Source organism: Enhydra lutris, unplaced genomic scaffold, assembly GCF_002288905.1.
Source record: "Enhydra lutris kenyoni isolate GAN:26980312 unplaced genomic scaffold, ASM228890v2 scaffoldscaffold61, whole genome shotgun sequence".
Classification (NCBI taxonomy): Eukaryota; Metazoa; Chordata; class Mammalia; order Carnivora; family Mustelidae; genus Enhydra; species Enhydra lutris.
The window spans coordinates 5,597,226-5,612,308 of record NW_019154145.1 but is presented as its reverse complement, the minus strand read 5'-3'; the positions used below and the strand labels follow the sequence as shown (position 1 = coordinate 5,612,308).

Genomic DNA, 15,083 nt, shown 5'->3' with positions numbered 1-15,083 from the left:
TGAAGTGAGCTATGGGCTTGGGGCGATGGTGGTATGTGCAGTGCAGGTTCAAAGCCTGTCACTACTGTACCATCTGCTGGGGGATCATAATAGTGGGGGAAGGTTGTGGGGAGCCAGGGCATGTGTGGGAAATCTCTGTACCTTCTGAATTTTGCTATAGATCTAAAACTGTTCTTTTTTAAAATTTTTTTAATTTTGTTATAAACATATAATATATTATTAGCCCCAGGGGTACAGGTCTGTGAATCGCGAGGTTTACACACTTCACAGCACTCACCATAGCACATACCCTCCCCAATGTCCATAACCCCACCACCCTAAAACTGTTCTAAGAAATGAAATCTAAAAAAAAAAAAAAGAAGAAAGAAAAACTAGGCATTACTTCTGAAATCAAAGAGCTTATATTCAAGTAGTGGGTGAATATAAAAAGATAAATAGAAAATTAAAGTAGATTGCAATTTAGCAAGTATTGTGATACAAAGGGTGACTAACATAACACAATTTAAAAAAAAACAATGCTTCTCAACTCTGATGAAGAACCAATTTTGAAAAACAAGAGCAATTTCCAGTACCTATTAGCACTAGCAACCTCCTTATTACCTTCATTTTTGAAGAGCTATTTGTAAACTGTCAAGTACTCTATGCGTATCACTTGTTCTTTGCCACTCATCTGTAATGGATTCCTTGTTAAAATGAAGATATTCATTCACTCCACCTACCTTCCACTCTGGAGAACAATGAAATTGCAGTCATGAAGTGCTATGCTGTCCTTTTAGGAGACTGTTGTCTTACAAGAATAGGCTGAAGTACATTTCAAACAATGGCTCTGATCACAAAATTGTCTTAAGGGCGCACGAAAAATTCACGAGGTAAAGTCAAGCTTGGCATTTGCAGGAGATAGAGCCCATAATCAAATGCTTCTTTTTCTTTTTACCATTTTTTTTTCTTCAAAGCAGCGACGTTTTTAATCTCACATTTTGTGTGTATACGATGAATACAGAAAACCCCCTTTGGGATGTGCGCAGTGAGCAGTCATGGGCTTAGGGCCTGGTTTACTGTATCTACAGCTGCTGAAATCCACGAAACTGCCCACATCACAGAAAAATCAGCATGGGCCACGGGTCTCGCATGAGGCAGGATACGTAGTCTTTCTGTGCGAGCAGTGCTAATACTCTGTGCATTGACTACGTGACTATAGATACAACCAGATCATATTCCTCATTGAATGGCATCCACAACAGTAGAACACAGGAACAGCGGAGAGATAAATGCAGAAGAATCTAGGGGACGTGAGCCGTAGCAACACTTCTTTCCTAATTAGACTGGCCACTTTGATCTCTTGCCTTAATTTCTCTGAGCCTTAATCCTCTCATCTGTTAGAGAGAGGACAGACCTCTTGATGACTAAGCGCCCTTTCAGCTTTCAAGAAGAAAAAAAAAAAACAGATCAACTAATTTGTTCACTGATTTATTTATTCCTAATTGATTTGTCAAAAGACAAATTGTGAGAGTGTTGTCAGTTACTGAGCTACTCGTGGTCCCCAAATGGGAAGGCAGTATGGAAAAGAGAGACCCATTGCCCCAGGCCTGTGCACTCCCTTCTTTCTGTGGGGCTAGAATTCATTAACTGTGGGGAAGTGATGAGAGACAGTGATGGATGGGTAAGGGAAACCCTCAGACTTCACCACATTTCATGCATATAGTTAGAACAGGAATACTCAAACTTAGCATGGTTAATGCTTTTGTGTGGTGGCTGCCTGGTGCGTTACAGGATGTTCAGCCACATCTCTGGCCCCAGCCCACCTGATGTGAGTTGCATCCCTCCAAGGTGTTTGTGACAACCAAAGAGGTCTCTAGACATTGCCAAGCATTCCCTGAAGGCAGATCACCCTGGTGGAGAACCAGCTTGGAGAACCACCCAAGTGCCCAGCACTGTGCTGGATACTGAGCAAGTCAAAATGAGGAGGACACGGGCCTGGCCTTGTGGAGCTGATGCTAGTGGGCTCTTTCTCCAACCTCAGTGCCCACCTTGGAAGTGGAAGCCTCCAGATTGCTGAGCCCTGCCCACAGAGTTTCTGATTCAAGTGGGACTGGGTGGGGCTGGGGCATTTGCATTTCTAGAGTTCCTCCATCCGTGTTGATGCTCAGTGAGAACCTCTGAGCTAGTGGGTTCCCATCTTGCCGTTGATGTGTGTGGCCAATGGAGTTGTGGCTGACAATATGTCCGTTCTCTTCTCATGCGGTACAACTCGTGTTCCCTGAGAATCAGAGTGATCTGTGGTTTTTAAAATGAGAAAATGGACCCCAAACGGGCCACTGAGCCTACAATAAATTTGACATATTGCAGGAAGAAAAACAAGTAGAGGATGTCATAACCTAGAACAGTGACAAATGCTGGTCAATGTTATAAATTAATTTTGACTTCATTCTGAATGAACAGATTAATAGGTCAGTCAATGGGCTAGTGTAGGAACCTAAATAGTATCTAATTTCAGTTTCCATGGATTCTCAGCTGTAATTACAAACATGCTTTTACAACCCACTCATTTCTAATTTGGGGACATTTCTCTGTGCGACAAGATGTGGGTAACTCCACACGCACTCTGATCTACCCAAGATCATCTGACCCTGCTCTGCCTCTTTCTTTTCTTCTCCTGGTCCCCATCCCTGGTCCGTCCCATCCCCTTCTCGGTAGCCCTCTTCGTGTGATGGGCAGTTACCCAGAGCAGCATTGCCTGCCGTGGCTCACACACACAGAGGATTCCCTGCGTGTTATTCTGTACAGAACTCTGAGTTCATCTGTGGACTGAACACCACTATTTCCATTTGCTGTGGTGATACTACCAAATACTGTATTTTCTTTGAAAAGCATCACCCAGGAGGAAGTGGGGTGTGGTATCAGAGCAGCACTGGGAGGGCGGGGTGTTTTGACAGCGGTGTACCCAGAAGTGAGAGCCTAAGTTACCATTTCTTGTCTTTTCAGTCTCTAACGCAAAGTCCATATTAGCTGGCCACATCACTTTACTGACAGGAGAGAAGGACAAGAAAGTAGAGTCCAGGTTCTCAAAACCCCCTTCTTGTATCCGGCACGGTGCTGCTTATATAGCAAGGAGGTTCAGCAGATGCTTGTTAATGACCCAAAATGGACGTGCACATTGCTTCTTTCCTCAGCCCGTGGTTTAGGTGTGTAATAGAGTCCATTGAGCAAGTTACCATCATTGGCAACTAATTTTCATCAGGGAGAATTTCTAAGGATACTCTGCTGGGAGAGTCCTGAGGGAATTCACCAAACTCGACTGTAAGCATTTCCCTTAAGTTAAGTCATTTTATTCCCATGACAACCCTACGAGGTAGAACTGTTATTTTCCCTGTGTTACAGATGGGGAAACATAGACACAGAGAAATGAGGTCATTTGTCTCAGACTGTGCAGTTGTAAAAGCTGCATTTTCTTCCACAACAGTGTTATTGGCACGCCCGTGAGCGCATCCGGGTGTCTCCATCCTCCCAGTCTCCGGCCGCGCGAAGGCCAGAGGAAAGTGGACTGTGTGTCTGGGACTTCAGCATCACCTTCTCAGTCACGGTGCTCACTGACCAGAGTTCCCTGGGCCCTAGCTCTTATTTCACACCGCTGGAGGAGGTTGTGTGCTTTTCCTCACTGATGACCTAACTCCCAGCAGAAAACTCTTAACTCTTGTGCATTAGGAAGATTACAGGGTATCCCCCCCTCTCCTGAGAGTTCCTGGGTTGACAAAAAGAGAAAATTGTCTGTCTCCCCAATGTGATTGAGATACAACTGACAATTTCAAAGCGGATACACTTAAGGTATACAACTCGGGGACTGGAGGTGTCTACACATTGCGGAAATATCAGAATGGTTAAGCTAATGAACCTATTCACTTCGTAGTTACTTTGTGCATGCCTGTGTATGTGTGTGTGTGGTGAAGATTATCTTTTAAGAGTAAATATTGACCCAGGGACAGAGTGTACATTAAATTTGCTTCCTTTACGAGGCAGCATCTTTGGGCTCAGGACGTGATTACTCTAACTGTGGTCAGAAAATGGTGCCAAGGAGACCCAGTGCCTCGCAACTTTATGTGTTACTTCCAGACCCTGGCCATGTAAATCCTTGCTCATCCCAACCCTCCACCTCCAACCACATGAATGGCCGGAGCAGGCAGGTGTGGGAGCACACACTGGCGACATCCTGGGGATGGCACCCAGCTCAGCAGCGTTGACCTCACTTCCAGGTGACAGCTTGTGTTATTCCAGGAAACCTCAATGCCCATTATAGCCCCCACTTTTTCACAGCTGTGGGGTAGAAAGATCATTAAACCACAGGTACCGACAAAGAGAAACGTCACATTAGTACCTGAAGTAATTAAGCAGGTAGGCAGCATGGAGGCTGCTGGAAAAGCCCGTGTGGGTTGTTGTGATAGTCCTTTCTAATTAGGGGCTGGTTGATCACTCTGTGGGGAAATCTCCATGCTTTCACTTCCTTCCTGAGCTAACCTTAAAAGGCATTTTCTAACACGGAATAATGAACTAGTTTGGGTGGAGATGCTTAGCAACGAAGCCTGGAATCCAGGCTCGCTCTTGACTCACTCTGTGACCCTCCCCAAGCTACTTACCCCAGCAAGCCTCAGGCTTCTTATCTATAGACTGGAGCTAATTCTACCCACCTCCTTGCGGAGGAGACTGAGTGATAGAAACTATGTAGAGCTCTTTACATACATGTGAATTTACACATGCATTGTAGGGGGTCCATAAGTAACCCCTTCGTGGTTTTGTTGGTGTTTGGGACAAATGGAGAGATAGATCAGAAGTCAGAGAGATGGAAAAAAAATTCAACTCGAGGCTGGTTTGGTGGTTATGGCTAAAGTGTTCAAGCAAATGGGCTGGTCTTTGTTCATGTGTCACAGGCACTGCTGGACGATGGCTGGCCTCCCAGGGCTGAGGGGGTGGGCTCTACCCTGCTTATGGCAGAGAAGAGTGGAGAAGCATGCTGGGCGTCAGCAGATTCCCTCCAAAAGAAAGGAAGGTCTGGGCTTGGCAGGTGCAGTTTGTTCTTCTAAAACTTACCCATCAGATAAATCATTCCTCTTTCTGTGGGGAACAGGGAAAAATTTCTAAATGAGGCTGTCTGTGAGTGAGGTCCCCCCGACATGAGAAGGATTGGGGGATGGCAGTTGTGCATGGGTGGGGAGGACAGAGCACTCCAAACAGAGGCACTGAGGCACACAGCCACCGAGATGATGGTCAGCAAGCAGAGAAGCTGAGATGTGTTCAGAAGCGTGCTGTGTGGGGAGGGCCCATGGGAGCCAATGTGTGGAGGCTCTGAGATAACAGGTTAAGAAGCCATGATTTAATTCAGCAAGGACGGGACAGTTTTCTTGAGTATTGGTATAATTTGATCAGAGCTATGCTTCATTGGACTATCTGTTTACGTTGCGCATTTAAATTAGTGTCAGAATAGTAACAATGTTAACTGGGTGTTTCGTTTTCTATGTTTCAATATTTCTTTTTATTTCTACGTTATTTTTGGTGATATTCGTTATATTCTGCTGGGGCTGACATTACAGAATACTGCAAACTGATGGGCTCTCATAGTTCGGGAGGCTGGATGTCTAAGGTCAAGATACCCTCAGAGTTGGTTTCGGTGACAGTTCTCTTCCCACAGGTTGACAGCACCTTCCCACCGTGTCCTCACATCATGGAGAGAGAGAATGAAGTAAGACACCAGAGACTTCTGGTGTCTCTTCTTCTTGCGAGGACTTATAAGGTCTTCTTATAAGGACCCTATCGGATTAGGGTCCCACCCTTACGACCTCATTGAACCCTAGTTACCTCCTTAAACACCCTAACTCCAAATACAGTCACATGGGGGCCCAGAGTCTCAATGTGTGAATTTGTGGGGGACATAGCTCAGTCCCTAACAGTTGGTGGGGGATGTCTTGTTAGTGTTTTCAGGTACAAGTGCAGTACGAGTTCTGTCAACAAATCCCCTTCCTTATTACTATTTCTAACAGTTGGTTGAATGTTGGGCTTACATTCTTTGATCATTACAACACATGCTGTAGGGGTTATTTTAAAATATTAAATATATAATATTAAAATATTATAATATATATTAAAAATAATTAAATTAAATTTAAAATATTAAAATATATAATATTAAAATATTATAATATGCTTTTTTAATTCTCTTTTGAGTCCATATTTGCAGTCAAGAAGCTAATATTTAATCGGGTTATTTTTATTATACTACTTTGTAGAAGTCTTAGCAGCAGGCTAAAACACTTTTTGTTTGATCATTCACTATTTGCCATCTTTCTTCTCTGCCCATTGCAAGGCAAGTTATTCTTAATTTATAGGTTATTTTCTCCAGCAGTCACTTCTACCCAAGAAACCTATCTGTAAAGACATGTAAAAGCTACAGATGTTACTTAATTTGCCCACATTTGCCTGATGTTTAATTTCCCAAACTTCGGCTGAGCTGACCCACTTGGATGCCATTGAACGCTTTTTGTCTCTCATTCCTGGGTTGACTGTTGATTGGTGTTCCCTCTTCTATAAGTCTGAGGCTTTGATATTTCTCTGAGACTTCCCCTTTGTCTCTGAGACATCTCCTGCTAAATTATAGCAATATGAATGCTGTCCAGTCTTTTGTTTTGAAATAAAGAAGTACGCTCATTCTTACTTCACTTGCTGCAGAGAAAGAGAAGTCTTGGTATTTTTTTAGCTGATGAGAGCATATAGATCTTCTGTTGCTTTCTATTTCTTTGGAACTTCTCTTCCTCAGGTTTTGTTATGTGGTGGCAATGCTTAACATTGATGTGAAAGCATTTGGCAGATTTGAATGGTGGTAGGTGAGTCACCCTGGGCAAGTAGGTGAGTCAGCACCCAGGGAGTCAAGACCAGAATTCTTAGCTCAGCACTTAAGGGTGTATGACCTTAAGCACGCTTCTGAGCCATTATACTTGGCCATCTCCCCGTGTCATAGCCACTTGCTAAAGACAAATGAGATCACACTTAAAGGTGAAAACATTGAGTCATAAGAGTAAAGATTCTCTGCAAATTTAAAGTGTGTATTATGATGATATTTCGCAGCTGGGATAGCAAAAGCACAAAGATTGGATGCGCAGACAAACAGTCCATCATGATAAGTGCCGGCATCAAGATGACTCTATCAGACGGTAGTAAGTGCTCTTGGAGAGATACATGTGGGGTTTTATGGGAGCTCAGTGGCAGAGCACAGAGAGAGGCCACATGATTCAGCCCAGATAAGACTATTTGTACTCTCTTCCTGCCCTTTTTTGGTACAAACTAATAAAGTCAGTAAAGTCCATTGGAAAATATATCAGAGTTGCAGTAATAATAATAACTTTTTTGAGTTTACCCTGTGCCAGTCCCGTTCTAAGCACCTCCCTGTATTTGCCCATTCTGTCCGCATAAGCCCTTTGAGACAAGTAATGGCACTATTACCACTTTCCAAACGAAAGGACAGGCTTAGGGAGGCTAAATAATTCCTGCATTTGAGCTCATAATGGCATTGGTTCTTTGTAACAATGCCTGGGACGTTTCCCTTGTAGTGACTTCCTCTACTACTGCCTGCTGCCTAGTTGGACCAGACTATACCCTTGCAGGTAAAAGGAATGCATAAAGATTAAGAGATTATTTCAAAAGCCTTCCTTTTGAAAATTAAGTTACTTAGCAAAATTGCATTGAGCATCTATTACATGTCAGACAGAGGGATCAGCCCTGGAGATGTGTGGATGATTGAGGCTTGATTCCTGCTCTCAGAGCTCACAGACCTATTTGGGAAGACGAATATGAACCAATAGATCTAATAAAATATTTTAGGGAAATCTGGCTGTGTGGGACCAGCACTGGATCTCCTCCACAATTCCACGAAGCCGACTGAAATGTCCAAAGCAATGTGTTAATAGAGAAAACCCTTTATCACAGTTTGGGTCTCATAAGTGAGGCACCCACTTGCACTCACTCTGAAGGGGGTTTGCTAGATACTTTGCAGATGAAACCAGTGCGACTTCTATGGTTTGAGTGATATCCCTCTTCTGAGTGTCAGTAATACCTTAAGAATTACGCAGGAGAAATCCTGGTGGGGCTCTTCTATGTCCCCCAGATTTGGAGGCTGGAAATAGGAGACAAAGAGAATTTGAGTTATAGGACCTGCCCCACTCAGAAATGGGAAAGAGCAAGCCATGGCAAATGAACATGGCAAGTGCTGTCTCAGCCATGCCCAGGAAGCTGTGGGGACCGGGAGGGCTGAATGGGTTCCAGCAGGGTGTGCTGGAGGGAGGGTGATGGAGGTAGAGGGAAGAAAGTCTTCAAAGAGAAGGTAGGGACTGAGCAGGAACTTGAAAGGTGAGGAAGTGGGGGTGGGGTGGGGGGGACGAGAGAGGATGGAGTGAAATAGGAAGGCATTCCAGGGAGAGGGAACAGCGTTACTAAAAGCCCAGAGCTGTGAAACAGCTTGACACATTGGAGAAACTGTAATAGTTCTGCACAGTCCTAAGTAGGATCCTTTGGGCTGCAGCATGGAGACGTGCCTGGGAGTGAGACTTGCCAAGACTGGGTAGAGGGACAGGTCAGCTGCTTCGAGACGTGGAATCCAGGTAAGGGGAGGGGAGCAGGAAGGAACAAAGCAAATGGGCTCTGGAGCAGGAGGGGAGATGCGACCTCTGCATGCTGAGCTGAGAGCCATGGTACCCGCCGCTGAGCTGGTAAAATAGAAGGGGCAGATTTGAAAGGCTGGACAGAGTTCTGCCTGGACCTGGCAGGTTGAGGGTCCTCAGGAGCTGTCCAGGAGGGAATGGAATGTGTGACTGTGTCGTTCAGAAGAGAGGTCTGTAGAGCGACCTGACTGCTGCACTGTCCAGAACAGCCTGGCCGGTCCGTCCTGTACACACACAGTCTGTTGTAAAGGGGGAGACCACCACGAATGGCCAGCAGAGAGGACGCTTATGAAATCTGCATTCCACAGAGAGACTAGGGAAGGCATCTCTGACAGATGTTATTCCAGTACATGTAGTATTATACAAGGCAATTCCCCTTTCTATCTGAGCACCCAGGGAAATCCCCCTTCTCCCTTAACCTCAAGCTCTGAGCACAAAAGACCAGCCCACAAAAATCTTCCGTGTTAATTTCACCTTTATATGCTTATTACAGATCTTCTAGGCTCTCTCTATATACATATATACACATACACATACTGTACATGCAGGTATGCGTGTGTTCCACAAGATTGTGGAAACTGCCGCTCACAACAGCATTATATCAAAGTGTATGATTCGTGTTGTCCTTGCCAGTGTAGGTAAGAGCATTTCAAAAATATTTGCTAATTGCATGGGTAAAAAATATTATTGTGTTGTATTTTATAAGTATTTTAACTTATTTTATTATTATAGTTTAAATCAAGAGTTGAGTATTAATGGATTCCCAAAGAAAATGCATTATCAAATTCTAATATTATTTTTTCTCTGCTGTTTGCTCCAAAATGCAAAAATTTTCCAGAGAGCTTAAATAGCAAAGTAAAAGCTATTTGTTTTTCTTAAGGCTCTGACATTTTCCCTTTGGTAAATTGAAGCTACTCTTGATTACTTTAGATTTTACTATTTTATTATATGAATTTCTAGTTTCCTAATGTATATTCATTCATCTGTACCTAATGTGCATTTTATCTATATAACCTCTGAATTTATAGTCCATGCCTTGAAATGCCAATAGCATATCTTAAAATTTTGGTCTTTAAATGATCATATGGCAAAATTGATGGTTGTTCTTGCTGTATAACTCTGTGAATTTAAATCTAGATTTCTGTGATCACTACCATAATCAGGCTATAGTACAGCTTCATCTTCTCTCCAAAGCTTGTTCATGCTGTATCTTTATAATACCCTGTCTCCTGTTCCCCTGTCCAAACCACTGCTAACCATTGTTTTCTCCAAGGAGCTTTGTCTTTTCAAGAATGTTATATAAACACAATTATATAGTATCTTTTTTTTTAAGATTTATTTATGAGAGAGAAAGAGAGTGCAGGAAGGGGATGGGTAGAGGGAGCAGGAGAGAGTCTCAAGCAGAGTTTCCACTGAGCGCAGAGCCCCGTACGGTGCTCAGCCCCATGACCCTGAGATCACGATCTGAGCCAAAAGCAAGAGTTAGGCGTTTAACCAACTGAGCCACCCAGGTGTCCCATATCTTGTTTTATTTTGGATTTCTTAAGTTGCTCACAAGGCCTAACATTTTCCCATATACCTAGTTATAATTATGGTTTGTTTTGTTTTGTTGGTTTGTTTTGATTTGTTTTTAGTATTTCATGTAGTTTGTGTCATTGCCACTTAATTACTTGGGTCATAGGTCGTTTTTGTTTGGTTTGCTTTTACAGACTTACGTACACTTATTATGTCAGAATGATGCTTAGTTACGGTCCGTTGTACTTACCATAGATATTTTCCCTGCTAAGTCTTTGCCTTTAGGTTTTATTGTTTCCTTTAAATGTGTAAGACTTACAAATAATAATACCACTTGATCTAGTAATATTGACTAGTGATCTAGTCTGAAGCATTATTCCTAAATTTTTTTTTAATTATGAAAAGGTCCTTATCACAGCTTTATTTCTATCATGGAAGATCTGGAAGCCATATAAATATGTAACTATAAGACATTGGCAAACCAGATCATGGAGCTGCCTCTCACTAGAATGTTGTGCAAGAATTAAAAGGACGCTTACAAAGATGACACAGCAACTTGGACCATTTTTATGGTAAAACATTAAAAATAAAAAGCCAGATATAATCCCATAAACACAGTATGAGCTTAGCATGTAGAACAAAATCAAAATAATAATAGTGATTTGCTGGTGGAACTATGGGGAGACTTTTTACCAATTTTGTGTATTTTCTTTATTTTTCATAATGATCACGTTGCTGTTACAGGAGGGGAAAAAGTTCTGAGTAGCTCAGTAGTAAAATGCTTGCTTTTGTCTTAAAAACACACCCCTGAGCGAACAACATGTTAGGTTCAGCACACAGATGCCAGTTCTGTCTTCTAGAGGTCAAAATGTCAGATCCTGTCTCAGTGACTGGACCTGTTAAAAGAGGAGCAGTGGCTTGGCTATTGAGCAGGTGCTTGCATTGGGTAAGCCGGCAGAATGCTCATCCGTGAGGGGCTAGGGAAGCCAATCTGGACTGCTAGAGGGATAGGAAGTCAGCTAGCGTCTAATCAAGAGGTGCCGGGGGAGAGAGGCTTCCTCTCCGACTCTCTCACACTGTACCAGAAACCCTGGTCACCCCAGAGGTTTCGCTCTGCTCCCCAGACAGACTTTCCCAGGTGCATGTTGAGCTGCTGCTGCTGCTAATTCTGAACCCAGCCTGGAAATAGCAGAGTGACACAGCTGTCACTAAAGGTCACCGTGGTTGTGACTCGGGCTTCATGAGTCCCTGATCCCTCCAGATTCAAATCCAAATTAATTACTCACCTTTACTCATGTTGAGGAAATCTTCAGAGTGTCCACACATGGTAAACACTCTCGTAGATGAGGATAGTTCTTGGCAAACTTTCCTGATCAGTGCAGAATTATAGATTTATCCAGAAGACCTATGTGACCCAGGAAAGGGGGTTCTCAAGGCAGGATTCTCCAGAGAGCTCTTAATCGTTAGCTCAGTTCCTGTCCAAGAATCCTAAACTTGGAGCATGAAGGGGGCCCCTAAAGACACATCTAGAAGTCATCTAGCAGCTGTTCCAACATTTGACTTATACAGAATGTGTTTCAGAGACTAAGATCACCTGATTAATACGATGATTCTACCAGCGCCTCCTTTAATTAAACCTGCTAAGCTGTGGGAAATTGAGAATTCCTTAGAATTCACAAAGTTAAGAGCGGTTATCAGGAGCCCCTAAACTATCTCTGTAGGTTCAAAAAATGCCCAAAGACCACCAGCATTTCAGAGAACGAGCGGTCTTTAATGGCTCTGCCAGATTTGGGATGATGGGCCCCAGATTTCCAGTTAGGCCGTTGGTGCTCCCATGCGGGCTCTTACTATTCTGAGGAGCTGACTTTCTTCACACGAAGGTCGAGAGGACAGCTCCTGCTTTGTTCTTCTTACCTTCAGCTTACTTAAGAGACTGAACGAAAATTAGGGAGGAGAAAACAGTTCAAAAAGAGAGGAGAAGCAAAGAAGTAACTTTTTCACTGAGTACCAGAGGATGGTTTCAGATCAATAGGACCTCATGGAAAAGTAGGTTAAAAAGAAAGAAAGAAAGAAAGAAAGAAAGAAAGAAAGAAAGAGAGAGAGAGAGAGAGAGAGGGAGGGAGGGAGGGAGGGAGGGAGGGAGGAAGGAAGGAAGGAAGGAAGGAAGAAAGAAAGAAAGAAAGAAAGAAAGAAAGAAAGAAAGAAAGAAAGAAAGAGAAAGAAAGAAAGTGGAGACTTGGGGGGTGGGGGGGAGTGGTGGTTGGTTGAGGTAAGTGGCCAAACAAGGACAAGGAGGGAATGGCAGATGAAACATCAGACTAGAACCCTAGAACTTGTTAGCCAGCTTTATGATGGTGTTCACCTGTATCTCCAGGTACGCGTGATTATTGGTATACTTTGTTTATCTTTAGATGATAAATGACTTTATGGTGGGCAATGACTTAGGGTTTTTTAAGTGGTTTATAGAGTTCAAAGACTCATTCTATATATAGGTAGATGTGTGTGCGTATGTACATACATATATACACATTCACAGGACTCTGAAGAAGGTAGACCTTTCTGAAATGTCTGAAGTAAACAGAGTCCAGTTGCTAAATGCCCAGAGCCAAGTGCGTCATGTACATAAATAGCCCGTATAAGAATTTTGTGGTGTCATATTTAACTGTTGTGACTAAAATAGACTCACCCTTTCTAAACTTATTTTCTTGTTATTGTGGTTTGTTTCTTGGGTACTTACTTGAATAGTAGAAGAATAAAATATCAGAAATTGTTTGCCTCTTTCTGCAACTATTAGATGTAACTCCATTACATTAAGAGTGGAATTATAATTCTAACTGATGGGGTCAAATAAGGCAGACGTCCGGAAAACCTCTTTCTGTAGCAAGTCAGTCTGTGGTTTGGGGTGAGCCCAGGAATGTCCTTTGTCGAAGGGGAAGTAAAAGCATTTGTTCAGATGGATAGCTGAACCATTTGAGCTTCTGGGCTGCTGGTGATAAAGCACTGGGTACGTGGGAATGGGACACCAAAATAACTTATTGTATGGCATTTGTCTTTTGTCATTTTGCAGGGAGCAATCATGTCACCATTTCTTCGAATTGGTTTGTCCAACTTTGACTGTGGGTCCTGCCAGGCATGTCAAGGAGAGGCTGTTAACCCTTACTGTGCTGTGCTTGTCAAAGAATACGTAGAATCAGGTAAGCTGCTCGAGCGGGTGTTCTAGGTGGGGGAGGAGGAACGTCCTGCTGTGAACTATGAGGCAAGTCCTTCCAGGAACTTAGAGTCATCTGGTTCAGTCTAATTTTACAGTTCAGAAAACTGATGCCCAGCCAAGCCAAGTATTTCCTCAAGGGCGTAGGAGCTAGTGACAGACTCGGAAGGAGACCCTGGTTTCCTACCTCATGTTGCATTTCCCTGTGCCATTTTTCTACATAAGCAAAAGGAACAAAGGAAAGGAGAAATGGGTTGAGGACATGATTCAAGGGGGTAATGGGGCTGATAGACTCTACTGGTAAACTCAAGTGGAACAGGGGACCCATAATGTTAACCCTGGTTGTTTCCAATGATTACAGATAGGATCAGTCTTCATAATCTTACAATTAAGCCTAAAGATAGCTTATTTCTTCTTTGGGCTAAGCTTAGATAAATGTTAAAAGAATATGTAATTAGCCATTAGAATCCAGATTTCAGAACACTTACTTATATCTTTACAAAACCCTGGATGACTGAAAGAATTGTCATATTTTATCAAATGTAAATATTTACAGGCACTTCATGGTAAGGGGGAAAGTGTGACAGATCCCAAGGTTCATTTTGTGGGTTTAGATCATTCAATTAAAGTAATCCTGTTCTGCCTAAAACCTCTCCACGGAAGTTTACATCCCACCTCTTTCCCCGTTTCACCACTTTTCTCTATTTCCCTACATACCTTTCTTGTTTTAGTAGACATGTTGTAGAGACATGTGATTAACAGCAGTGCAGGTTCGTAGTAACTATAGGAGCCATTCCATTTGCCTTACACAGAAAGTGTTTACGGAGTGGGAGAGTAAAAGTGCCTTTTCCTTAGAGCTTCTGTTCTAGCAGAGTAAGAGAGGCATGGGGCAAACTGGAACATTCGGAATAATGGTAAGTGCTGGGCAGCAAACCCAAGCAGGGCAAAGTGGAGAGCGAAGGCTTGAGGACAGAGAGGTGTGTGTTATTTCGTATAGGGTAGTCCTTAAAATGCCTCTTATGGAGTGGCAGTTATGGATGGAGGAGGAACCCAGTTCAGCAGTTGAGAACCTCCAGTGAGGTGTTTCCAGCTCAGAATCTTGGGTTACCAGATCCTACCATGCTAGTTTTTTCCTCCCATGCAAGATTTGTGCTTTATGATCGACTCCACCCCTATAGCCAGTGTGAGAGCATCAAAGCTGAAGAGAAGGTCTGAATCATCTCGATTTCCCTTCTGCCTGGATTTCTCTCCTGTTTCATTAAAAGTGAGAATGGCACTTGCTCCCAATCTAAAACCTTTCAAATGTCACAGAAACCTTTGAAGTGTAAAATGTCTTGAGTTTTTCAAAGCCGCTTTCAACTTAATGGGTCTCCTGGATCCCATTCTCTATAAGCACAGGGTCTCACTGACATTTGCCTCCCAAGAGCCTTTTTTAAATTTCTTCTTCTTCTTTTGGCCTTACCTTTGAACTTGGTCTGATCAGCCATGTGGATCAAGGGACCTTGTCAGAAAGGAAGACTTTGTTTTTCCAAAAGGTTAGCCTGTGGAGTTCGGAGGTTTTGGTTTTTGATTCTGTTTTGGTTTTGTTCTGAAAAGGAACCACTCTGCACATCAAAGTTCAAGTATTACTTCAATAGAATTTATGGGTTTTTTTTTTTTTAGAT

The 15,083-nt window shown here is 42.9% G+C and overlaps 1 protein-coding gene across 1 annotated transcript in view; it reads left to right on the top strand.

The window, feature by feature from the left end:
• Nucleotides 1-15,083, top strand: part of LOC111158618 (protein kinase C theta) — a 180,775-nt gene that overhangs the window by 44,852 nt on the left and 120,840 nt on the right. Inside the window, exon 2 of the mRNA XM_022520757.1 lies at nt 13,279-13,405. Coding sequence (XP_022376465.1) covers nt 13,288-13,405 — 118 coding nt within the window. The 5' untranslated portion in view covers nt 13,279-13,287. The remainder of the gene's footprint in view (nt 1-13,278; nt 13,406-15,083) is intronic.